We start from the raw sequence: 24,529 nt of genomic DNA, 5'->3' as shown, positions 1-24,529 counted from the left end.
TGGAGTGCCAACGCCTCCAAGTAAAGAGATCGCATATAGGCCAACACTCCGCCCCATACACACACACACACACAGCACTACAATGCGCCACCAGTTTTTTTTGTTGAGCGCATGGGGGTGAGAAATACGGACAGCCCTTGTAGGTGCCCTTCTCAGTCACCACTCAGAACATACGGTCGTCGTCGCACCCATACCGCGTCTGGTAAATCATGTAACACACAAAAGACATCAACATGACGCAGATCGGACCCGAAGAAGTGGTTCTGCAATAGTGCTTCTGCTTCATCATGAGCCGGCGCTTGCTCATCGTCAACTTGCGCGGTGGGCGCACAGCTCCACTCGACTGCTGTTGGTTGAGCAGCGGTGTGGTGGGATGCCCGCTGCAAACTCCTCGACGTGCGCAAAACGCCACATTCGAGAACATCTCTCGGTGTGTGCGTTTGTGTGTGAGTGTGTGTGTGATTTGATTTGATTCGCGTATTTTCTGCTTCGTTCAGAACTCCTCAGGGCCACGTGGGATGGCAGTGCGGCGTGTGTGTGTGGGTGTTTGGGGAGGGGGGGTAGCCGAGAAAGCGGATGATGGGAGGAAACACACACACACACACACGTGGGGGGAGACGGAGGCACGTGGATGTGCAAGTGCAGCGATGTATGCATAAAAAAAAAATAGGGAAAGAATAGGGAAGCAAATACGATGAAAGACGATTGCAGGAGTAGTGGTGGTAATGGTGGTGGTGGTGGGCGCCGGGGGGAGGGTTGATTGGACGAAAGACGCGGAGCTGCAAAGCCGTAGACACACACGCACAAACAGAGCGCATGGCACTGGCAATGGCAGCTGCCTCCACGAGTGCCTCCCCATATCCTCTCAAAGAGAAGGAAAAGAGGGGTAGTGATACGTTAGGCCTTGATTGATAGAGACACTTTCAGAGCGGTGGACTCGTGGGTGCTCGAATGCGTCACAGTACGCGTGTGCTCCTTGTCTGCTCTACTTACAAGCCGTGCAGCGTCGCACGCAGACCAATTCGGAGGGTAGAGAAAAAAAAGCCAGACCAAATGTAGGAGAGCAGGAGGACATTGGGAGGGGGGGGGGGGGGGCAAAAGTAAAGCTAAAAAAAAACGTACGATGCCTCGGGACTCGCAGCATCCAAAGACAAGATGCGAGGCGGTGTGGAGGGGGGAAGAATGATCCCGAGGAGCCCTTCAGGGCTTGTACCCGCACCCTTTTTTTCGCGATAACACCTGATTTGAGAGCAAACAGCAACGTAAAATTTGAGACGATATGCCACACTTGTGGCCATGAAGACAAAGCTCCACCTCGGCGCAGCGCTTCTGTGCGTGGTGCCGAGATGATGAATACTACTACTTCCCATACTTAGCCATGATCACGAAAAGAACTACAAAAGACCACATCAGCATCCACCAAGCGTCTCCCAGCTGCACATGAGGTTGCCGGTACGCCTGGGGCGCTTGCGGGTCTAGTGGGGGTGGCGGTGCTACCATCCCACGCACTGCTTCGCCGTAAGAGTCGCTCTGCATGGTCATGATCCGCTGACGCGCTGCCACAACGTGCTCTGGATCATCAGCGTAGGTAGGGTCACTGCGTAGGTCGCGCTGGTAGGAGTCCGACTGTGGTGGCATCATGTCCTCGCGCGTTACAGCCGGTGCGGTGAACTGCGGGGTGTACAGTGGTGGCAGTGGTGCCGCCGCGCGTGGAGCTGGACTGCGGTTGGCGTGGCGTGCATTTTCGGCCGAAAAAAGTGGTCTGGCACCGTCCTTCGTCGTGATTGTCGGGCCCTCGTAGAGTCCAGTCGGTGTCCTCCCCGCACCCTTGTCGATGTTGCGCTGCATCTCAGCCAACTTTTCGTGCCTTGGAGAAGACGTGTAGTCTTGAATGGTGCCTTGTGGGGTATAGGGAATGCCTCGTGTATATCCGCGCGTAGTGCTAGAGATGAGCCCGCTGCCGCCACCAGCGCCTCTCACCCATACGCTGACGGCTTCTCGGCGCATTCACGGGGAGACTCGCACTGATTGAGAAAATATCGGTGCTCGATATTCGCATTCCATCTACGAAGACTCAGCGCTGCCGGTACCACGTCGAAGCTACAACGCATATGACACGCACAAGAGAGAAAAAAAAATGAGCTCCAACTTACAGCATTCCACTTACATATCGACAGGGACGACAGTCCGTGGAAAGCCAAACGTGTCCAGCACAAGCAACGAGTGCTCAACAGAAGAAAGGAGGTGAAAAAAAATGAAAGACGAGAAGGGGGTAAGGGGGAGAGCTGGGGTCTTTTTTTTGTAAGCAGGAGGAGACTTCCCCCCCCCCTCCCTTCCCAGCCTATTGAGTCGGATGCGCTCGCGTATTGAAAACGTGCATTCCACGAACGAGACTAGGAAGGGGAAGCGAAGGAGCACTCCTTCACGGCCGAGGGATACGAGCCCTCCAAAGACTGCGCTTCACTTCTCACACATCTCCGACTCAGCCAAAGAAAGGTGAATGCGCTATTGAGGGGGCAAGTGGGAGAGGGAGGGGGCACCAGGGGAGGTGTGCAGAGTGTTGGCCTACCTGAGGGGAGGCTCGAGGAAAATGTGAGCGGAGAAGGCGGTCCGAGGCAACCATGTCGAGGGGAGGAAGCAGATCGACGTAGAAGAAAAAGCCTCCACCTTCTGATACAATATCATCCCCCCCTCCCTCCACACCACCCCCAGTTTTCAGATACTACGAGTCGTGCTCACCCTCGTTCGCACTGATATGGTGCGCCGCTCGTTGCTCCAGCGCCCACGCCTGCACAGCGACGCGCTTTTGTTGGTTCCCATGCGCAGAGAGCACGTACAGCCAGAGCGGTATTATAAACATAATCACGATAACGAGGGATGCGCTCGTCTCGCGCTCACTTTGTCTACCAGCGTGCTCGGCAGGTGTCTCAACAGGACGAACACGCGACGGTGCGTTGCCAAAGAGTCGGACGGAAGTGCGAAGAGCGCCGCAGGGCGCACCTCGCACGTCCGGAAAAGTGGGCCAGGTTGGCGTCGTGGCGTGGTGTGGGAAGTAGTAAGAGGAGGGGGGGCACGGAATGCGCAAGCCTTGAGCTTTAGTAATAGTCGACGGCGAAAAACTGCAACCGGCAGCTGAGCAACGCCGCGAGGCATAAAAACTGCGCATGAGTAGGAGCCATGTAATGTGTAGGCAGTGTGTGTGTTTGTGTATGGATTTGTGCGCGTGCGTGCGTCACTAGCTCAAGGTGCGAGACCGTCACGTAATCAGGCACAACAGCCACAACAAAAAGATATGAATGCATAAAAGAGTGAGGAAAGTGTCAAGAGGGGGGGGGGGGCCGAGGCGGAAGGGGGAGGGAGGGAGGGAGACATGCGAGGGAACGCTCGTCTCCTGGGAAAGAAGGGCGAAGACGAAGCGCTTCTCGCCAGCGACGGGCACACAAAGCAATTCATCATCTCACCGCCGCTTTCCACTCTCAACTATACACAAAAAAATGAACGACAACATTTTTTTAAAAGGCGGAGTGGGGGGCACCCGGCACAGACGTGTGGACCATTTCAGCGACTGTCAGGGATTACTGCCCGCCCTCGGTAGTCGCTTCGAGGCGTCGCGGCTGCATCCCTCGGTCTTCGCAGCTGTAAAGGTAAAGCCTAGCATACGCCAAGCTACAATAGTGAAAGAACACAATGAGAAAAAAAAAGACGGCAGGATGCTAGAAACAGACGTCAGCTGGACAAACTCCACGTAGAAGTTGAGTAACGTGCCCTGCCCTGACCTGTTCCGTGGTTGCCTCCAAACCCCAACGCGTTGCCAGCCGCGTTACTCACGTCCTGTGAGTTCCATTTGCATCGCTCCCCAGTTTCGGTTTGAGAATGTTCTTCTCCTCTAATCCTCGCTGCTTTCTACGACTCTGTTAAACTTTGCGCGTCTTCACTAAGCTCCGCGCCCACACCCCACAAGGTGCAGGGTCCATCTTCAGCTGCCCAGGTACGGGGGGAAGACGGGATCGGGGACGTACCGGAGCTAACCACCAGGGCAACGTACCGGAACTACAAAACATTATACCAAATGCCGCCAATCCATACAATACATCGTCTTTTTTTTGAGGGGCGACGTCTGTCACTCCACTTCTCCCCCTCCACCAACACACCGGGAACAGCGAGTCATCACGTGCGTGGACGCACCCCTCCTCCTCCTCCTCCCCCTCCACTCCACCCTCTGTTGCACCACGGCTGAACCTGGGAGTCACCCAAGTGCGAGCCGTACCTGCCATGCAAGGGGTGGTGATGATGGGAGGGGTAGGGCAGGGGGAAGGGGAGGGAGCAACCGGTGCAAAGGACGCAGGAATCTCATCAGGGATACGCAGCCGGTTCCCCTTCCGCACAGTGTTCCATGTGCACCACAGTAAAGAACCATCAGACGGTAAGCCGATGGCCTCTCCGCCGGTTCACGTGCCCACACCGCCACAGAGCACATGAGCGCAGCGGCTCACTCCACACCCGGACTCGCCACCGGCTCATTGCGTCGTGCACTCCAGCTGTCGACACGCCCTGGCAAACCCTGACCCAGGGTTCGGGAGCAGGGCTCCCTGAACCACGCCGCACACGCCAACGGCTGCACACACCACGCCCACACTCGCTCCCATCGGGGGTCGGGCGCGATGTGCTCGGGTCGCAACCGACAGCTTGCCGAGTACAGGAATAGTGCAGGCGTCCTCACCGGCGCAGCTGGGACCGACTCGGCGACATCCGGCATCTGTCAGTCAGCATCGGTACCGGGAAATGGCGGACCTCACCCCTCGGCTGTTTGTGCCCGATCTTGTGTCACAATCACGGGTGCCTTGGGCCCTGAGCAGGCAGATCTGTGCTGCTTGGAGGCCTCGCACAGCCAGAGCCGATCTCCAATACGCCGCGCCGCTCGGTGAATCCCGTCATGGGAGTGATGAACATCTACAAATGGCGAGACCCCTCCTCGCCGGATACACATGCACACACACACACACACACGCGCACACCGGCATTGAACACATGGTGCAGTGTTACTTGAGAAGGCTGTGGAATTCCTCGGCACCACGACTGCCCAAAGCCCTCACCATCCCATTAAAGGTAGAGCCCTGGCGAAGTACGAGCTCGCGCGGGGTGCCCATCTCCGCAACAACGCCGTGGTCCATCACGATGATCTTGTCGTACTGCGCGACAGTGTGCAGCCGATGCGCGATCGTGATCACAGTGTACGCCGAGAACGCGCTCATCACAGTCGTCTGGATCTGCCGGTCAAGCGCCGGGTCGATGTTCGCCGTCGCCTCGTCCATCAAGATGAACCCGCTCCCCCTCTTCAGCAGCGCGCGCGCCATGCACATCAGCTGCCGCTGCCCAACGCTGTAGTTGGACCCACCCTCCAGCACACGGCTGTCGATCCCCTCGCCCTCCGACGCAACGCGCTCGCGCAGCCCCACAAGCTCCAGCGCAGCCCACACCTCCGCGGACGACGCCTCCAGGAACGGGTCCACGTTCAGCCGCACAGTCCCGTCGAACAACACGGGGTCCTGCGGGATCATCGAGAACTTCCGGCGCAACTCGCGCAGCCCGTACGTCCCCATGTCGCGCCCGTTCACGCGGATCACACCGCCGCACACATCCACCATCCGCAGGAACGTCAGCAGCAGCGTCGACTTCCCGCTCCCCGTCCGCCCAACAATGCCCACCTTTTCGCGCGGCGCAATCGCGAAGCTCACACCGCGCAGCACAAGCGGCAGCCCCTCGCGGTACCGCATATATACGTCCTCGAACACCACCGACCCAGCCTCCACGGTGTGCGGCGTGGTCGTCGTCGGGCACGCAGACTCGATCACGACGCTCCCCGTCGCGTCCACCGCCGTCCCCGTCCGCTTCTCCAGCTCGTCCACCTCCGCGTCAAGCTCCGGCATGGGCTCCTGTGGCACTTCGCGAATGTAGTACAGGATGCGCTCCACGCTGTTCATGTCCGCCTCGACAGAGGCCGTTGTGCGCACTAGCCAGTTGAGAGTCATTGTGGTTTGCGTCGCCATCGTTAGGGAGAGTGACACCAGCGCCACCCAGTGAGCGTGCGTACCCATGAAGACTGTGCGACCTACACCAACGAGTACAATGACAGTCACAACGACATTACTAAGAAACTCCACGCGTATGCCGAGCCAACGATTTGCCATGTTCTCAAGGATGGAGCACGAGTACACAATGTCTAGCCGCAGGAGCGCCTCTCGCATTACTGTCGACGCTCGATTGGAAGCTGTGATGATAGCGCTACCCGTGAGCGTCTCACCGAGAAGCGAAAATAGTGGAGACTTCTCAACGCTACTCGTGCGACGGATTTCTCGGTTTGCGGAATTGTAAAAGACCATGATGCGGTAGTAGAGATAACCGCACGGCAGAAGAACGAAGATGACCAGCGGCTGTGTAGACGACATCACAAGCATCGATGACACGATCCCGCACAGACAAAACATCACCTGTTGCATCGAGATCGGCAGCGAGTTATCCGCAACATCCACATCGCGCGAGAAGCGGTTCAACAACCGCCCCAACGGTGTTGTGTCAAAAAACTCCGTGGTGCCTCGTGACACACGGCGCAGCATCACGTGGTGCATCCTCACGCATCCGCGTCGCATCGCCTCAAAGGAGTAGTAGTACCGTAGAGGAACCGTCAACATCCCCAGCAACACGCACCCGATGTACACCATTAGGTACGACGAGTTGGACAACTCGAACCGCTGCGCCGTCCATGCCGACAGCCATAACATTGCGGATACCGTGAAGAGCTCAGTGACAGCGAAGATCAAAAGAATCGAGCCCACATAGACACGCCCGCCGCAAAACGCAAAATACTCGTGGTACGTTGACCACGGCACAGCGCCCGCCGCTTTCTCCTCCACAGTCATCAACTGCGCTGCAGCAGGAGGGGGAGCGCCACATTTCGAAGAACTCCCTTCTGTCTTGGGCTCCGACGGGATGTCATCGCTGTACACCGGGTCACCGCGTACAGAGTCGCGCTTTTCAGCCGCTGTTTCGTCGACGGCAAGCGACGCGTATAGTGTTGTTTGCATGAAGTCCGCGCTGCTTCCGCTGAACTGCACGCGCCCGCCGACAAGCGCCACGACGTAGTCCGCCTTCGGCACAACGTGCATCTGGTGCGTCGCAAGCACGCGTGTCTTCGTCGCCAGCGCGCCAAGCACGCACTGCGTCACAACTCGCTCGCCAACGTGCGCGTCCAGCGCAGACAGCGGGTCATCCAGCAGGTACACGTCCCGGTCCGCGTACACCGCACGCGCGAGGCTCACACGCGCCTTCTGCCCGCCGCTCAGGTTCACGCCCTTCTCCCCGATCTCCGTCTCCAGCCCCCCGCCAAGCAGCGCAAGGTCCGCCTCCAGCTGGCTCACACGCACCGCGTCCGCCAGCCGCGTGGAGTCCTCCTCGTCAAAGAACAGGATGTTTTCCCGCACCGTCGCGTTCATTATCCACGCCTGCTGCGGCACGTACGCGATGCTGCGCTCCGCCCATACGCGGCCCTTGCTGATCTCGAACTGTGACAGCAGCGACTGCAGCAGCGTCGACTTCCCGCTCCCGGTCGCACCCAGCAGAACCGTCAGCTTCCCGCGCGGGATGCCGACAGACACGTCGCACAGCAGTACCTTCGGCACAAGCTCGAAGAATTCATCCGCGCCGAGCCTGCCCTTCCCGCCGCTGCCGCCACCGGGTGGCGACGCAGACGACAGTGACGCCACGCACACTTCCTCGGCCACACTCGTCGGCGCAGGGTACCGCTTAGCTGGCCGGCAGCTCCCGCAGCACAGCATCCGCAGCGCACGAGACACAAACGGCATCCTCACCTTGGGCGCAAACGGCAGCTTCACGGGCACAAACGCAGTCAAGTCCACGCCCTCGAGCACAGCTGCGAGCTGGCATGCAGTGCTGTGCTCCCGCTGCTCCCTGAGGTACTCTTCTATGTCATGCACATTGGAGCAGCAAGCGTTGTCGCACTCCAGGAATTTGTTTATACGTGTAATCGCGACAACATACTGGACAGCAACGCTAAAAACATAAGGCAGCATATTGAATGGCATCCTGATGATGCCAAGAAGAGAGATGGCCGGGTACACCACTGTGGGCGTCAACTCGTGTCCAAGCAAGTGATATACAATGAACACGGCGGCGATCATCACCTGTGGGGTGGCCATGCTCAGAAAAGACGTGCACACGCGTGAAATCTGAACGTGTTTCAAGTGCGAGAGTTCCACCCTGCGTTTCTCCTCGATGTTTGCGATGAAGCGCGGCTCCCACGCCATGAACTTGGCGATGCGGATTCCAGAGAAAAACTCGTTTGCCGCCTTCACTCGCGCGTCTGTTGCCTTTGCCAACCTCCCTCGCGCTGCAATCTGCCACTTCATCAGCCAACCATTCATGGGCAGCGTAAGGAGCAATGCAACCACGGCCATGAGGGAACACCATCCGACCAAACGGCTGAGAAACGAGATGGAGAAGAGAAAAACCATGGGACTGCTCCACATGTACATGCAATACTGCATGAACTGGTTCGCCTGCTCTGTGTCAGTGCTCATCATGTTGATAATGCGACCCGTGTTCATCTCTGGCTGCGCCAGTGCCCTATTCGAGATCGTGAAGACTTTCTCAAATATGAGCGCGTTCAGCGCCGAGCGATACTGCAGACCACCTTTGATGCTAACGTAGTAAAATCGGTGCAAACATGTACTCTGGACGAGCTGTGTCAGGAAAAACGCTGCTACCAACCCCAGCCCGTACGCGCCACCGTGGCTCCCCACGCTGATAAACTTCACGAATTCCCCAAGTAAAAAAGGTATCGTGAGGGTGCATACATCACCCACGAGCTTGAAAGGAATCTGCCACCAAAAATACTCGGGCAGCGCCGACAAAAGAACGCGCGCAAGAGAAAGCCGACGTGGTGTCGGCAATCCGCCAGCGACTAGCGGCACCCCGTCAGACGAGAGCAGCTTCACGGACACAGTCTCCTCCAGCGTTGACATACCACTCTGCTCAGGCGTGAACAGGTGCTCGCCGTGTACAACGCCGTCGAAGAACGGCGACACAGCGCTGCTGTCGGACCTCGCAGCGGTGCGCGCAGCCGGCGGCACGCTCCACTCCACACCAGCCATCATCTGCGTGTACCCGCCCTGCTGCGGCACGCCAACCCACCGCAGCACGCCGCGGCTCGCAGCGTCCAGCGTGCTCACGACCTCCGTTCCAATCAGGCAATTCCACGCGTTCCGGTCGTACATTGCAGCCTGCACAGCACGCGACAGGCGACGCCCGCACTCGTGCGCGCGCACATCCTGTGACGGCCGAGGCAAATTCTCAGGTTGGAGCTTTTCTCGTGATGCGACCAGAACCATCGGATAGACATACGAGTACCACATGCGGTCTATAACGGAGGTGCGGTCCTCCTCGCACTCTACGTAGGCTTCCGGTGGCCCCCACAACTGCTCTATTCGCTGCTCCAGAGCATCACGCTCAGCCAGTGCAGCCTGGCGAAGGGCTGCAGTTGTGTTTGAGGGGAGCGAAAGCCGTTCGTTACCGAGATATCGCTGTCCTTTCCTTGACGAAGTCCTCCATTCCGCCAACGGTGAGTCGTACTTGCGGAGCTCCTCATCCTGCATAGTGGACATTAGAGAGATGCGGGTGGGCGTCACCGTGTGTCAAGCACGCTGCCGTCAGTGCACACCTAATAAAAGTCGGGCAGAGTGAAACACCTCTCGGAGACACAGCGCGCCCGAGAACACGCGTAGGGTGGGGACGATCGTATGTTGACAATGCAGCACTCGTCGAGTAGGCAGAAGACGTGAATTCACTCGCTAGTGGCAGTTAAAATGAGGACAGAGACGATGGGCTGTTGCTTTGCGGAGTCGACAGACAGAGATGGGTAGTTCGATTGGAGAAGAGAAGTGGTGCCAATGCTCACGATAAAGTGAGTGATGGGATCGGTGATGTGCATGAGCGCGAGAGGGGGGGAGAGTTCGGTGGACAGCGCATTTGCACACTCACATCAGCGTAGGAACATAAAGGTCACCACTACACTTCATCGGCGCCGATAATAGTATAGGAGTTCTGCACCTGACACTACGCCAGGACGACGGACTAGCAGGTTTCCGTGAGTGAGGAGCGACCTGTGAACGTGCGGTGTGGTCCGCAGTAGGCCAAGACGTTAACGCAAAAGCGCAAGACGGCCAGGGGAGGCGGGGAGGGGAGGGGAGGGGAGCCGGGGGGACTTGGCAGTCAAAACAAATGATGCGGCCGCATCACAGAAAAGAGGGGGTGAACGCCTCCTTAGACACGCGCACAAAAGAAGGGTCTAGTACACCAGTATAGTAGGGAGTCTAGTGCTGCTGCCCCCCTCCCTCCCTCCCTCCCCCCCCGCTCCCCAGTAATGTTTATGTACGTCAACGGCGATCCGGGCGGACGGGCATATGTCTAACAGCTTAGGATGCAAACATCGCTGGCCAGGGGCAAAGGAGAGCCTTAGGTCACCTAATGGATCCAACAAAATACTCTGAGCGCAGAAAAAAAAAAAGAAATGCGCACTCGCTCATGGCATCACACGCCCGTTACCAGTGTTGCCGAACAAAGATGAATAAATCGAGAAGACATTGTCACTTTACGCAGGATTTGAGTGATGGCGCACGCGCGTGGGTTGGTGGGTTGGTGGGTTGGTGGGGGGGGGAGGGCCGCCATTTACTGTCCCTGTCGCCCTCCCCTCCCCTCCCTCCCCCCCCCTTGTGTAAACGCTTACCTGGATCGGAAACAGGCATCACGTGCTAGAGAAACACTTTTTTTGAGGAGGGAACCGCAACTACCACCCAAATCCTTAGTGAAGTCGGTCTGTGTGCGTGTGTAACAGGGTGACACGGTGTCGTTATCCTCATACAGCAACGGTGTTATCGAGACTCGGACGTGAGCAGCGTGCGGTCGCCATCGGTCGTCGTCGCTCACAACCCTCTGCGGTTTGTTGTAGTGGTTGCTCACCAGAGCGAACGCCTGATACAGCAGGCGGGGGGGGGATTTTTTCCTCTTCAGGACCCTCTCTCTGGCTGTTGCGATGTTACACGCCCCCCCCCTGTTCACCTGCTCAGGTTGGTCTACGCGCGCATACACACACACATACACACTTGTGAGGGCGTATGGTCATGGAGAGACCTTTTTTTGACTTCCCCCACCACCCCAGAAGGGGGAGGGGGGGGGACGATGTGAAATAACGGAGCTCACAGCATCCGCAGCGCCACCGATCTCCGCGCCCCCTTTCAAAAGGCATATTATTGTAAACATGACCCTCGAGTCAGTACGGTGTCTTCAAAGGCCATACTCTGTAGGACGCACACGCACCCCCCTTGCCGTGCAAGCCCGGTAAGCTGCACTTCACTTTTTGCTCTTAGTGGGATGCACCTCAGGTGGTCATGGTTGGGGGCGCAGCATGCCCCTCACCACTTTCTTGAAGAGAAAGAGAGAGCGGGGCGTGGCGCCACTTACAGCGGTGGCACAGCACACAGCCTGAAATGCACGCTACACCCGAGTCTCGTGGAAGCCTCAGCCCGTCCTAATCCCCCTCCACCCTCGACATTGACTGTAGAGGTTCCCGGCCCTCCACTGCCTCCCTGCTGTAGTCACCAACAACAAGACCGGGAATAAAAAAATCATTCACTGAGAGACAAAAAAGAAATCAATACCGGCGGAAGCTCATCCTCAGAATTAAAAGTCCACCACCGCCCTTTTGGGATCATCTGTGGGGAAGCATCGCTGGCGTGACACCAACTCACCAAGGCAAAATGCGCCGAGCACCACGCTCACCTTTTTGTCCTCTAATTCTCGTTCTACTTCAGCGGCAACGCCGAACCATAAAAACTCTCGAATCAGTCTTGGACCAGCAAACACGCTATCCGGAAAAGCTCTTACCCCTTCTTTCCATCAGAGAGATGAAGTGCTCTGCAGCCGTGCTACCTGTAGCCGCCACCATGTTAAAGAACACGGACTGCCGGTTCAACACTAGCTCGCGCGGGGTGCCCATCTCCGCAACAACGCCGTGGTCCATCACGATGATCTTGTCGTACTGCGCGACAGTGTGCAGCCGATGCGCGATCGTGATCACAGTGTACGCCGAGAACGCGCTCATCACAGTCGTCTGGATCTGCCGGTCAAGCGCCGGGTCGATGTTCGCCGTCGCCTCGTCCATCAAGATGAACCCGCTCCCCCTCTTCAGCAGCGCGCGCGCCATGCACATCAGCTGCCGCTGCCCAACGCTGTAGTTGGACCCACCCTCCAGCACACGGCTGTCGATCCCCTCGCCCTCCGACGCAACGCGCTCGCGCAGCCCCACAAGCTCCAGCGCAGCCCACACCTCCGCGGACGACGCCTCCAGGAACGGGTCCACGTTCAGCCGCACAGACCCGTCGAACAACACGGGGTCCTGCGGGATCATCGAGAACTTCCGGCGCAACTCGCGCAGCCCGTACGTCCCCATGTCGCCCCCGTTCACGCGGATCACACCGCCGCACACATCCACCATCCGCAGGAACGTCAGCAGCAGCGTCGACTTCCCACTCCCCGTCCGCCCAACAATGCCCACCTTTTCGCGCGGCGCAATCGCGAAGCTCACACCGCGCAGCACAAGCGGCAGCCCCTCGCGGTACCGCATATATACGTCCTCGAACACCAGCGACCCAGCCTCCACGGTGTGCGGCGCGGTCGTCGTCGGGCACGCAGACTCGATCACGACGCTCCCCGTCGCGTCCACCGCCGTCCCCGTCCGCTTCTCCAGCTCGTCCACCTCCGCGTCAAGCTCCGGCATGGGCTCCTGTGGCACTTCGCGAATGTAGTGCAGGATGCGCTCCACGCTGTTCATGTCCGCCTCGATGTTGGCTGTTGTGCGCACCAACCAGTTGAGGTCGCCGGTTGTTTGCATCGCCATAGTGAGAGAGAGGGAGATTAGGCCGATGTCAACATGCGTAGAGTGAACGCATATTCTGATGACGCCGACAAGCGCAATGCAAGTGACGATTATGTTGCTGAGTAGTTCGATACGCACGGCCAACCATCGGTTAACCGCATTCTCCAAGTTCCCACAAGAGTGAACAACGTCAAGTCGTTCGAGTGCCTCCGCCATCAGTACTTTTGTCTTCCCGTACGCCGTGATGGTGGCGAGGCCCTGCGTGAGCTCCGTCAGCAAAGTGAAGACGGGTGTCTTCACGAGACTTGTCTGCCTCCGGATCTCGCGGTTGGCAGAGTTGAAGAAGATCATCAGACGATAGTAAATATACCCACAGGGAACAAGTGCAACCATTACGAACAGCTGCGAGTAGCCAGTGACCATCATCGCAGCAGATATGGAGAAGAGGCGCTCCAAAAAGGCGATGGAGGACATCTGAAGACCATTGTCCAGGATGTCGATGTCGCGAGAGAAGCGGTTCAACAACCGTCCCAGTGGCGTTCGGTCAAAGAATTCCATCGTGCCTGCCGCCACAGCTCGGAGAATAGCACGGTGCATCCTACTACCCCCGCGACGCATCGCCTTGTATAACACGATAAAGCGGAACGGATATACAGAGCTGCCAAGAAGCACCAGCAGCAGATACACGGTGAGGTAACTAGAATCGCTCTCGCCCTCCTTCTTTGTACTCCACCTTGACAGCCAGATGCTGCTGGAGACTGTGATCATCTCTGATACGCAAAACACCAGCACGATCGTGACCGCGACATGCAAGCCGCCACAGTACCCGAAAAAGTCCATGTAAGTCAGCCACGGAACCCCACCGGCCGCTTTCTCCTCTTCGATCATAAGGGGGGCGACCACGACATCGCCCGTAGCGGCGCCGCACTCCTCCGTATTTTTCTGGGACTTGCTAACACCCTCACCGAGCACAACCGCTATCGACTGCCCCTCCCCCTCCGGCCCAGACTCGGACTTTTCTGCGTTATGGATCCTCACCTCACAACCGGTAACAATATCTCGGTGAAGCTGCGTCTGCATGAAGTCCGCGCTGCTTCCGCTGAACTGCACACGCCCGCCGACAAGCGCCACGACGTAGTCCGCCTTCGGCACAACGTGCATCTGGTGCGTCGCAAGCACGCGTGTCTTCGTCGCCAGCGCGCCAAGCACGCACTCCGTCACAACTCGCTCGCCAACGTGCGCGTCCAGCGCAGACAGCGGGTCATCCAGCAGGTACACGTCCCGGTCCGCGTACACCGCACGCGCGAGGCTCACACGCGCCTTCTGCCCGCCGCTCAGGTTCACGCCCTTCTCCCCGATCTCCGTCTCCAGCCCCCCGCCCAGCAGCGCAAGGTCCGCCTCCAGCTGGCTCACACGCACCGCGTCCGCCAGCCGCGTGGGGTCCTCCTCGTCAAAGAACAGGATGTTTTCCCGCACCGTCGCGTTCATTATCCACGCCTGCTGTGGCACGTACGCGATGCTGCGCTCCGCCCATACGCGGCCCTTGCTGATCTCGAACTGTGACAGCAGCGACTGCAGCAGCGTCGACTTCCCGCTCCCGGTCGCACCCAGCAGAACCGTCAGCTTCCCGCGCGGGATGCCGACAGACACGTCGCACAGCAGCACCTTCGGCACAAGCTCGAAGAATTCATCCGCGCCGAGCCTGCCCTTCCCGCCGCTGCCGCCACCGGGTGGCGACGCAGACGACGGTGACCCCACGCACACTTCCTCGGCCACACTCGTCGGCGCAGGGTGCCGCTTAGCTGGCCGGCAGCTCCCGCAGCACAGCATCCGCAGCGCGCGAGACACAAACGGCATCCTCACCTTGGGCGCAAACGGCAGCTTCACGGGCACAAACGCAGTCAAGTCCACGCCCTCGAGCACAGCTGCGAGCTGGCATGCAGTGCTGTGCTCCCGCTGCTCCCTGAGGTACTCTTCTATGTCATGCACATTGGAGCAGCAAGCGTTGTCGCACTCCAGGAATGTTGCGATTCTCGCAATAGAAACGACGAACTGCACCGCCATCGTAAGCACCCACGGGATTTGCTGGAACGGTTGACGGAGAATGCCGAGCAGCGCAATAGTGGGGAACACAACGATGGGCGTCAACTCGTGACCGGTGGAGGAGTACACAGTGAAGACGAGGGCGATCATACAAATTGGCGCCGCATTATTGATGAAGGACGTTGCGACGCGCATGTCCTGAATTTGTTTCAAGTACGAGAGTTCCACCTTGCGTTTTGCCTCGATGTTTGCGATGAAGCGCGGCTCCCACGTCATGAACTTGGCGATGCGGATTCCAGACAAGAGCTCATTGGTTGCCTGGACGCGAGCATCAACGACCTTGGTGATGTCTCGGCGTGCCCGCATCTGGATACCCATGAGGATGATGTTCAAGGGAATAGTCATAAGGAAAAAGAAAATGGCGGTAACGGCGCACCAGCCGACCAACCGAAAGAGTTGCACAACCGCAAGAAGTAGCACCATCGGGCTGCTCCAAATATACATGCAAAAGAGCATGAAGAAGTACACCCGTTCAACATCGGTGCTCACCATATTAATGACACGACCGGTGTTCATCTCTGGCTTCGACGATGATTTGCTAGAAATGATCATACACTTTTCAAATATGAGCGCGTTCAGCGCCGAGCGGTACTGCATCCCGCACTGTAGACTGATAAAGTTGTACCGCTGCATGCACAAACTCTGCGTCGCCTGCAAAATGAACATGCCCGCCACAAGGCCAAGGCCGCGGCCCCACGTTTGGGTGCTTGGGTCATCATTCAAAAATGCAACAAATGCCCGCAACAAGCTGGGCAATGAGGTGCTGCAGATGACAGCCACAAACAAAAAAGGGATCTGCATCCAAAGGTAGTAGGGCAACCTGAAGGCCAATAGGCGTGTGAGATTCGGGCGTTTGGGGGTGGGGATCTCCACAACGCCACCGTGGCTTGCCAAGTCCAACTTCAGTTTTGCAACCTCCTCCAGCGTTGACATACCACTCTGCTCAGGCGTGAACAGGTGCTCGCCGTGTACAACGCCGTCGAAGAACGGCGACACAGCGCTGCTGTCGGACCTCGCAGCGGTGCGCGCAGCCGGCGGCACGCTCCACTCCACACCAGCCATCATCTGCGTGTACCCGCCCTGCTGCGGCACGCCAACCCACCGCAGCACGCCGCGGCTCGCAGCGTCCAGCGTGCTCACGACCTCCGTTCCAATCAGGCAATTCCACGCGTTCCGGTCGTACATTGCAGCCTGCACAGCACGCGACAGGCGAAGTCCACACTCGTGCGCGCGCACATCTCTCCTCAGCCGGGGCAGCACCTCGCGCGTGAGCTTCTCATTCGCCGCAAGCAGCACCAACTCGTACACCCATCCATAGTAGTAGCGCTGGAACCACGACGACGTCTCCTCGCGCACAGGTGTGTATGGAGCCTCGGGTCCCCACAACTCCGCCAGACGCTCTTGCAGTACCAAGTGATCATTGCGATAGTTGTGCAGTGGATCTGACTGGTGATGGGGTCGCCGCAGCGGCGGTGGCGCGGACGGCCGCGCCCACTCCATTTCCGTTGGCAGGTCCTCGTCGATGCCCTCGCGCACCATTGCAATAGAGGCTGCAGAGAGGAGAGACTGGGGGGATAGAAGAGGAAACACAAAGTTGAACGAGGACCGCAACGACCAATGCGGACCCACCCTGTTTTTCCTGAGTCGATAAACCAAGTGCTTTCTTTTCCCCCTTTTTGAACGAATATCCTCGTGAGTGGGTATACGAAGGTGCGTCTATCCGAGATACGTCCGCCCACCCTCTTCACCCCCCTCGCGTGCCGAACGTATCGATCGCGACGGTGTAAACTACCCAAAAAAAACACAACGCAGTGAAACGAAAAAAAAAAACGAAATCGAAAAACGGGAGGGGAGTCACACACACACACACACAAACGTACAAGTAGAACAAGCTACCTTGTTTTTTTCTTTTTTTACCTACTTGACGTTTGCCTTAGTTGTAGTGGTCCTTCTGTGCAGTCATCGCCCTGGGGGTGATACGAAGCAACTTGATATCCCGGAGATGGACTCGGCCGGAGAAAGCCACAAGCACGCACACACACACGTGCACCCGCAGAACACATACAGAGGAATCAGCAATGCACAAAAGGAAGAGTAAAGTCGCCTGGCACAGTCGAATAAGGCTGTACAATCATAAAGCACGACAATACAAAAAAAAATGTAGAGAAACAAACACACAAATACACTGTGAATCGTGACTTTATTACATGACTTTCAACAAAAAAAAAACATCGACACTTAGAGCCGACCAAACGAGAAAAAAGGGGGGGAGAAAGGAAAATAATGACAGCATGCAGACACCTCAACAGTGAGGCACGTATTCACACGCGAGGGAAGTAGTCACTCCACGGAAAAAAAAAACGAAGGGGCCGATTGAGATCACCCCGGTACACTAAAGCAACAACAGGGGACACGTCAAGAGGGGAACTTATTGTGTGTGTTTTGTTTGATCTCCCACTCAAGTGTGTTTTCGTATACAGACGGCTGGCGTGAAGACGTATGGCGCGCAGGTGATGGAAGCTTGCCGTTCAAATTATGAAGCGATGCGTGTGTGTGGGGGGGGAGGGGGGGGGGGAGAAGAGCGATGAAGTTTGAAGACTTAAAGCTTCGACAGAAGTGTGAGTTGTGTTCACAGCGGCAAACGACGCACTTCGATCGGCCTCTTGCCACCTGAAGGTGCTACTTTTCACTCTCCCGTCAACCGTTTCTTTGATGTTTTTTTCCCCTTAATCAGCTCGTGGTAGCACAGCACAGCGGCTTGGGTGAAATCAGGGGAGACAAGAAGTACCTGGCTGAACACTAGTGGTTATAAAACAACCTATTGACTGTGCGGATACAAGAAATTTGATGAGGGAAGGGGAATTCCTGACCAGAAAAAAAACATGAAACAAACGAGAGACGCTTACACGGCGCAAAGACCGATGTGTGTGTGTCACGCATGCACCTCCAAAGCAAGAAGCCGAGGAAGAGGAGTATAGAGAGAGAGAGCGGCAGGAGGTGAGAAGGGGTGGGGGAAGGAGTAAGTCGAATATAAAACAAGGAGAAAAAGAGGCGAGTGACAGGAAGCCGAAAACTGAATACGTCTGCACGGAGATCAGCAAATCACAGAAAGTTAATATCGACTGTGTGTATGTGTGTGGAGGCGGACGTGTGGGCATGTGCTGAAATCCGCATCCGCACTCGACGGAGAAATGGAGTGCAAAAGTTGCAAATGAAGTGGCGGATTTTATCGCCTTTCGTACTCTCCGTGTCGAGATCACTGGAGCCTCTTTGTTGCCTTTTTAGACGTTGTACCTCTGTTTCAAGTGCGAAGGTGTGCACCAGTGTGATACTCCCTCCAAGTGGCAGTGGGGGGGGGGGGGGGCAAAAACCCCTTGGATGTAAACGAGGGCAGCATAGAGGCAGAAGGGAGTGCCGAACAAAATGCTCCGCTCCCTCCCACTATTCTCACGGATCGCGCGCTCGGGTAAGACCGTTGCCAAGACTTGACACCAAACGAGTGACTGTGGAATAGACGACATCGATGACGATTCGCGGACGTTTCACACCTCTCCGGCACCTCTCCGCCCCCCCCCCACACACACACAAAAGACACGTCGTCGTGGCCTCTCCCTCCTCCCTTTTTATCATTTTGGGGGTTTTCAAATATTTTTGTCTCATCTTGTGTTCATTTCCCTTTTGTTCCATAGACTTCAGTCGACGGTTCTCTTCGGTTGATGTCGTCTTGTACTCCACCCCCCTCCCTCCCCCTTTTGTCGGGTCCGACAAGACGCGGCCACGAGATGTGCGGAGGGGGGGGGAGGAAGAGACTAGCAAAAAAAGACAGCTTCGACGCCATATTCATCGATCTCCGAATATTTGAAATATTGACTGGGTTCATTTTCTTTTTGTTTTCATTTCTGGTGCTACCAACACACAGGCATAACTCGCATATGACGTAGTCCGTCACAGGCTCCCTCGTACCCCAAAAGCACACAGCTCATTCACCACAGAACCTCATCTATGGGGGTCAAGGGAAGAAGCAACGCAGTGCGCGTGAACGAAAAGAACGGAGTAACCGTGCTGCAGCGAAGAGGAAGAGGAGAAAAAAAAAACCGCGAATAAAAGAAAAAAAAAACAAGTGAAAAAGCAAATAAAATAAAAGAGTTCGCAGAGCTGAGAGTCATGCATTATGTGGCGGTGTGACGATGCCGCCAGGCTTTTTTTTTTTTTGGGGGGGTCGGTCGGTCGCGCGTCGCTGTGCAGAAGCGCCCAGAGACGCATGGAGTCCATAGGGGACAGAACTGTCGACAGGAGTCACCATTCATGACTTGGTGAGCCAGCATGAGATGACCGCAGGTACGTGACTAATGTGTGAGGGAAGACGTACCCATTCATGTACTTCTTCTGGCTGCGGACTCATTCGATAAATACAGCACACATATTCCGGGGGGGGGGGGCGAAAAAGATAAAAGACAAAACAATTTACAGAACTGATGAACTGAAGGTCGAAAATATGCACAACCCCGGCATCACCCGTTTACGGAAGGCGGTGGCCGAGTTGAGCCATCAACGGCTACGCTCCCCCCCCCCCTTGCTCGCCGACCTGCTCTCGCCGGCCGTCACTGGCGTCATCAAAGGCGACCTTTACAGGGAGCACTGTGCCTCACTCTCGAGCTCGATCTGAGCCTCAATCTCCACAGCCGCGTTGAACGGCAGCTGCGCAGCTCCGAAAGCGCAGCGAGCATGGCGACCAACCTTTTCACCGAACACGCTTACGAGGAGCTCAGAACAACCGTTCGCCACGAAGGGGTGTTCATGAAAGTTGTTAGCCGAGTTGACGTAGCAGCGCACCATGACAATCTTTTTCACCCTGTCAAGGTTGCCGTCAGCGGCAGCCTTCATCTGAGCGATCAAATGTATGCCACAGCGCACTGCGGCGTTCTTCCCCTCCTCTACCGTCAGCGGGGCACCGAGCGTGCCAACGATCATCTCTCCATTGTCATTCTTGGGCAGTTGGCCGGAGATGTAAACCATGTTGCCGACGACGGTGAACGGCACATAGCTGGCCGCAGGGGCGGCAGGAGCAGGAAGGGTGATACCCAACTTCTTCAAATTGGCCTCGACAGTACCCGGCATGGTCGATATGGCGGTAGCGAAAAGACGAAGTGTTCAAAACGTTTTAGGCCACCGGCGTAAAAAGAAAAATTTTGTGTGTGTGTGTGTGTGTGTGTGTAGGGAGGGGGAACAAGGCAGCGATTGTCGTACGAGGGCGAACAAAATCTGTGTGGAATGGCGAGTGGGGAAGCGAGGATGAAGGAAGAGGTGAAGAGACACAGGAAACGAAAAGTGAGCACGAAATGGGAAAAAGGAGGGAGGAGGTGCGTATACGCACAAACGCATACAGGCAAACTTGTGTGCATTATCGCGTGGGCTCGTGCGTATTGCAGCCATCCTTTCCTCATCTAGATACCCGTGCCGTCACTCATAGCATAACGGGTGCACTACCAACGAGTCAGGCGCTGACATGTACATGGCGAAAGCCTCAACGGAACCCCGCAATGAAGAGAGCACCTTGAAGAGGGTGGCGATAAGCTTCATCTCACCGAACTGTTGGGGAACAAAGCCTTTGGTCTTTTCAAGTATGCTGTGACATAAAAACTCGTGCTCAAGACTTTGGACGTGCGTGTTGATGTGTGAGACCTATTCCCCCCCCCCTCCTGTACCCCCACATCGCCTTGTCCCTCACGTGACGGGAGACGTCATTCCATTTCGACAACGCCGCGTCGCAAAGAGTTGTGCACAGCGCCAAAGAGGCGCACACTTTAATACAAGTGCAGCATCCACAAAGAACCGCCCCCCCCCCATCACTCTACTGTCGTGAGGGGGGAGATCCTCTCAGAAGAAAGAAGACGCGTTAATTCAATATATGCAGCGATGTGCATCGGGTATTGTGGCACAACGCACCCGTTATTCCACATCGCCGTCCTCTGTGGAGGCCGACCCCTCCGAGTCTTCACCACTCCCTGCCTCGATGTCGACAAGGCGTGACGCCGCCGCCAATTCCTGTTCACGTCGCTCGCGCTTTCGCCGCTGGCGCTCCTCGTAAGTTCCATCTAACTTACTTTGTGTGCGCTTACCTCGACGAATGATCTCATCCACTCTGTTCATCGCCTCAGAATCGTCGTTGCTCTTCAGCAGCGCCTCGCGCACTCGCCGTCGCACCTTCTTGCCGCCCTCCACATCGCCTAGACTGCATAAATCGAGTATAAGCTTGAGAACAGCCAGCTCCTGGTCTGGCGCAATGCTGCGAGGTATAGGATGCAACGCGGCAGCACTGCTCATCCTGAGCTACAATCAATATGAAAAAAAAAGAGGGTCTGTCCAATACGGTGAAGCCGGGAACAGGAAGAGGAAGGCAAGTCAGCACGGGATGGACTGACAGACAATCAGGAAGGGTGAGTGATGCACAAAATCTGCCTCTGGAAACGCAGGCGCACAGAGTTCGAGTTGGAATGGCGTGGAGGTGGTGTGCTTTGATGACTTCTCTCTCTCCCCCGCCCTACGGTGTGCTCGTATACTTAGGTCTATGCTGGGCCGAGGCACCCCCACAATTGTACGGACTAAAACAAGAGCACAGACGCACAAACGCGGTGGTAGAGCACCGCTTAAATGAAAAAAAAGGGGGCCACGAGACCGGGGAGACAAAGATGGAGAAAGTTGGACGGCATCACAACTCGAAAGAGATAAGGATGCCAGATGCAGCCTTTCCGAGAGTGGGAAGTAAAATATGAGCAACCGCAGAGGGGGGAGGGTATGCCACACTCCGAGCGAATCCCAACTGAAGAAGGGAGAGACCATGGCGCCCTCACGACAGCGAGGGAAACCAACAGGGGGGGGGGCTGCTCTGGTCTAGGCTGAGAGCCGTGCTACCTGGGCATTGTAGTGGCTCGACAGGGAGGTAAGAAGAAAAGTGCAGAGGCAGGAGACGTGGTACTCACTCACGTTCGCCCCCAAAGCGGTCTTTTCACAGCTTCACATTACGAGGACCCTCATGTGCGCCTTTTCCAGTGCATTCGGTACGGCCCAGGCATCTCTCCTCCTCCCCGCAGGACTCTCCAACGTATTTGTCGATGCAAAAAGGGGATATGTTCTCCAATAACGCTAATTCGAGGAGGACGCTGACTCCGTGATCACAGTGCCATCTGTTACAACAGCCTAAGCCCCCATTGGAGCGCGTGTCTGCTCCATCGAGGTGTCCACAAACGCCGGGATGAACTGCGTTGCTGCCAAATTAATGCGCAAAAGGCCATTCATCCACCTGAGCTGAGTTTCAAACTTCAAGTCACGGCCAATGCCTTCAACCACACTGTTGAGCTAATACCTGCGCATCTCAAATGAAAGGACTACCAGCGATATGGACGATCTGTGCCCAAACCATTGAATCCACGGGGTCGTGAGTTACTCGACGAACACAGAGACTCCCTCCTTCGACCTACTGTGAGCAAAGCGTCTGCGCCATCGACGGTGCTGGCGTCCAGGCATCCCCATACGTACCGTTCGACTCGATTCCAGTCAGGCACCGTTCCTCGAATAGGCGTAGCGTATCACCTTCTAAAGCGGCTGCATTGCCAGTCACACCGCGAAAAGTCAGTGAAACATATAAACCCTGCTTGTGCCTCCACCCCTCCCCCTCCATCTCTGTGTATAAATTTTACTGAGGTCCCAACCAGGCCGACACCTTCGTTACTTAATTGTTGGCTACAACTCGCCACGAAGCCGCGGCAGCATCCCCAAACTCATGGCAATGCAGCTTCCAACCTTCTCTCAATAAGACATGGATGTGAAGACAGACTCCATACGCCCAGGGGAAAAAAAAATAGAAATCGACGGAGGAGCTCAATCGCCTAGGCCGCATGAAAAACGATAGGTTGAGCCCTCCTCAATGTGGCAATATCGCCCCATACAGCATAAATGCGCTCGCGACCCTCTACACACAACCCCAGCCTGACAAGAACTCATCGCGTGGGATAAATCAGCATCAAATACGTGCTACAGCAAGGCCGACTCAGTCGTCTGAATAAAATGTCCCTGTCCCCAACCCTACGCACCCTCACACCGCAAGCCCACACTTGGAGCCGCTCTTATTCTAGCGGTTGCCTCGCGGTGCATCCCTCAGCGGGGTTCAACTTTTCCCCCTCGGGACAGTAGACAGTGAAGGTTGGGTGAAGTACGGTCGATTTTCTGTGAAGAGTTCTTCTGTTCTATGAGTGCTACAGAGGCGTGCACGGCGCCAAATAGCCGTCACGCAACGCCGTGCAGTAGCCCCACCCAAATCAGCATCAGCTCATAGCACCAGGCCCAGTAGCTCGTAGGTATCCCGAACATTGAAACTACAAAAAGCTGTTCAGCATTAGCAAGGGAATAAGAGGGGCGGGAGAGCTCGAGTGAGTGGGGAAGGCGCACCTGCGTTAGTTGAGCGTGCCCGACCAAATGTCCACCAACTGGTATCGGCCTGTGTGTTTCCCTCCAGGGGCTAGACGGGGATTGCGCTTTGCATTCTCGATTGCGTGCAGGCAACGCCTTTCATGAAGCGTGTGGCCACGCTGCCGAGCCGCGGCCAGCTCTGCACGAAACACTTCGAGTGCCTTGGTGGGATTGCTGTTCCATAGATACGCCCAACCCACAAAAAGACGGCACTTGTGCACAACTTCATCGTCGTACACGGACTTCGCAACAGCATAGAGCTGCAACGCGCATACGAGGGACCTGTCGGCGCGGTGAAGTGAGGCCCAACCACCACCAACGGTTAGCAATTTGGCGATGAGGCAGAAGCCGACGTACTGACGCGCCATCTCCGAGTACGCGATCCGAGCCCAGTACATCGTATAATCATAGAAGTAATCTGCGTAGGTAGGAAGCAGCAGATATGCATGTCCGCCCCCACCCGCCTCGGGACCAATGCAGAACCACGATGCAGGGGACGTTGCGATAGTGTCAGAAGAAGAGACCCCGGTGGGTGAAGATGAAGAGGGTGCGCCGTGGACGATGAGCACGTCCTTCACGAGATCCGAAGCGCCGGCCTCCATATACGTTGCAACCGTAGATGGCGCATTGCGGCAATAGTATTCGCATGCCAGGAGGCTAAGTTGGAGTGCCGCGCACGCGTCGCGGAGGCGGTAGACACGTCGCACTAGTGACGCATGGCGAGGATAATTCTCAATGCGCAACGTCCCCTCAGCAGACACTTCAGCTGCAACGACAGGAACCTTGTTGTGCTCCATCAGCACGTTGTGAATTTCTCTGTGCTATATGCAGCGACAGCTGAAGAGCCAAAAGAGCGTGCGCAGGAGAGGGTAAACGTAGAGATTTGAGGAACAGCAAACGCAACTCACAAAGAAGAAGAGCAGAAAAGAAGGAGTATTGATCTGTGACCTGTCTATTCCTCTCATCAGCACACCCTGCTTTACACACATACACACATCGAAAGAGGGAAGGAGG

General features: G+C 56.5%; 7 protein-coding genes across 7 annotated transcripts; 4 read left to right on the top strand and 3 right to left on the bottom strand.

Moving 5' to 3' along the window:
- Window positions 1-5,598: 5,598 nt before the first annotated feature.
- On the top strand, window positions 5,599-5,955 carry JKF63_04789 (uncharacterized protein; the record flags this gene model as incomplete). Its single annotated transcript, XM_067900763.1, has 1 exon — window positions 5,599-5,955. One exon carries the CDS (start codon window positions 5,599-5,601, stop codon window positions 5,953-5,955), a length of 357 nt encoding a protein of 118 aa, XP_067756963.1.
- Window positions 5,956-6,457: 502 nt separating this feature from the next.
- On the top strand, window positions 6,458-6,793 carry JKF63_04788 (uncharacterized protein; the record flags this gene model as incomplete). Its single annotated transcript, XM_067900762.1, has 1 exon — window positions 6,458-6,793. The coding sequence occupies one exon, from the start codon at window positions 6,458-6,460 to the stop codon at window positions 6,791-6,793; it is 336 nt and encodes a 111-aa protein (XP_067756962.1).
- Window positions 6,794-12,518: 5,725 nt separating this feature from the next.
- Window positions 12,519-12,875, top strand: JKF63_04785 (uncharacterized protein; the record flags this gene model as incomplete). The annotated part of the gene is made up of 1 exon (XM_067900761.1): window positions 12,519-12,875. The coding sequence occupies one exon, from the start codon at window positions 12,519-12,521 to the stop codon at window positions 12,873-12,875; it is 357 nt and encodes a 118-aa protein (XP_067756961.1).
- A 564-nt stretch (window positions 12,876-13,439) lies between these two features.
- Window positions 13,440-13,643, top strand: JKF63_04784 (uncharacterized protein; the record flags this gene model as incomplete). Its single annotated transcript, XM_067900760.1, has 1 exon — window positions 13,440-13,643. One exon carries the CDS (start codon window positions 13,440-13,442, stop codon window positions 13,641-13,643), a length of 204 nt encoding a protein of 67 aa, XP_067756960.1.
- A 6,032-nt stretch (window positions 13,644-19,675) lies between these two features.
- On the bottom strand, window positions 19,676-20,167 carry JKF63_04781 (uncharacterized protein; the record flags this gene model as incomplete). The annotated part of the gene is made up of 1 exon (XM_067900759.1): window positions 19,676-20,167. One exon carries the CDS (start codon window positions 20,165-20,167, stop codon window positions 19,676-19,678), a length of 492 nt encoding a protein of 163 aa, XP_067756959.1.
- An 831-nt stretch (window positions 20,168-20,998) lies between these two features.
- On the bottom strand, window positions 20,999-21,373 carry JKF63_04780 (uncharacterized protein; the record flags this gene model as incomplete). Its single annotated transcript, XM_067900758.1, has 1 exon — window positions 20,999-21,373. One exon carries the CDS (start codon window positions 21,371-21,373, stop codon window positions 20,999-21,001), a length of 375 nt encoding a protein of 124 aa, XP_067756958.1.
- Window positions 21,374-23,499: 2,126 nt separating this feature from the next.
- Window positions 23,500-24,312, bottom strand: JKF63_04779 (uncharacterized protein; the record flags this gene model as incomplete). The annotated part of the gene is made up of 1 exon (XM_067900757.1): window positions 23,500-24,312. The coding sequence occupies one exon, from the start codon at window positions 24,310-24,312 to the stop codon at window positions 23,500-23,502; it is 813 nt and encodes a 270-aa protein (XP_067756957.1).
- Between the last annotated feature and the right edge of the window lie 217 nt (window positions 24,313-24,529).

Source organism: Porcisia hertigi, chromosome 23 (assembly GCF_017918235.1).
Source record: "Porcisia hertigi strain C119 chromosome 23, whole genome shotgun sequence".
Taxonomy (NCBI): Eukaryota; Euglenozoa; class Kinetoplastea; order Trypanosomatida; family Trypanosomatidae; genus Porcisia; species Porcisia hertigi.
The sequence above is the reverse complement of the archived record's forward strand: the minus strand, read 5'-3'. Positions and strand labels throughout refer to the sequence as shown.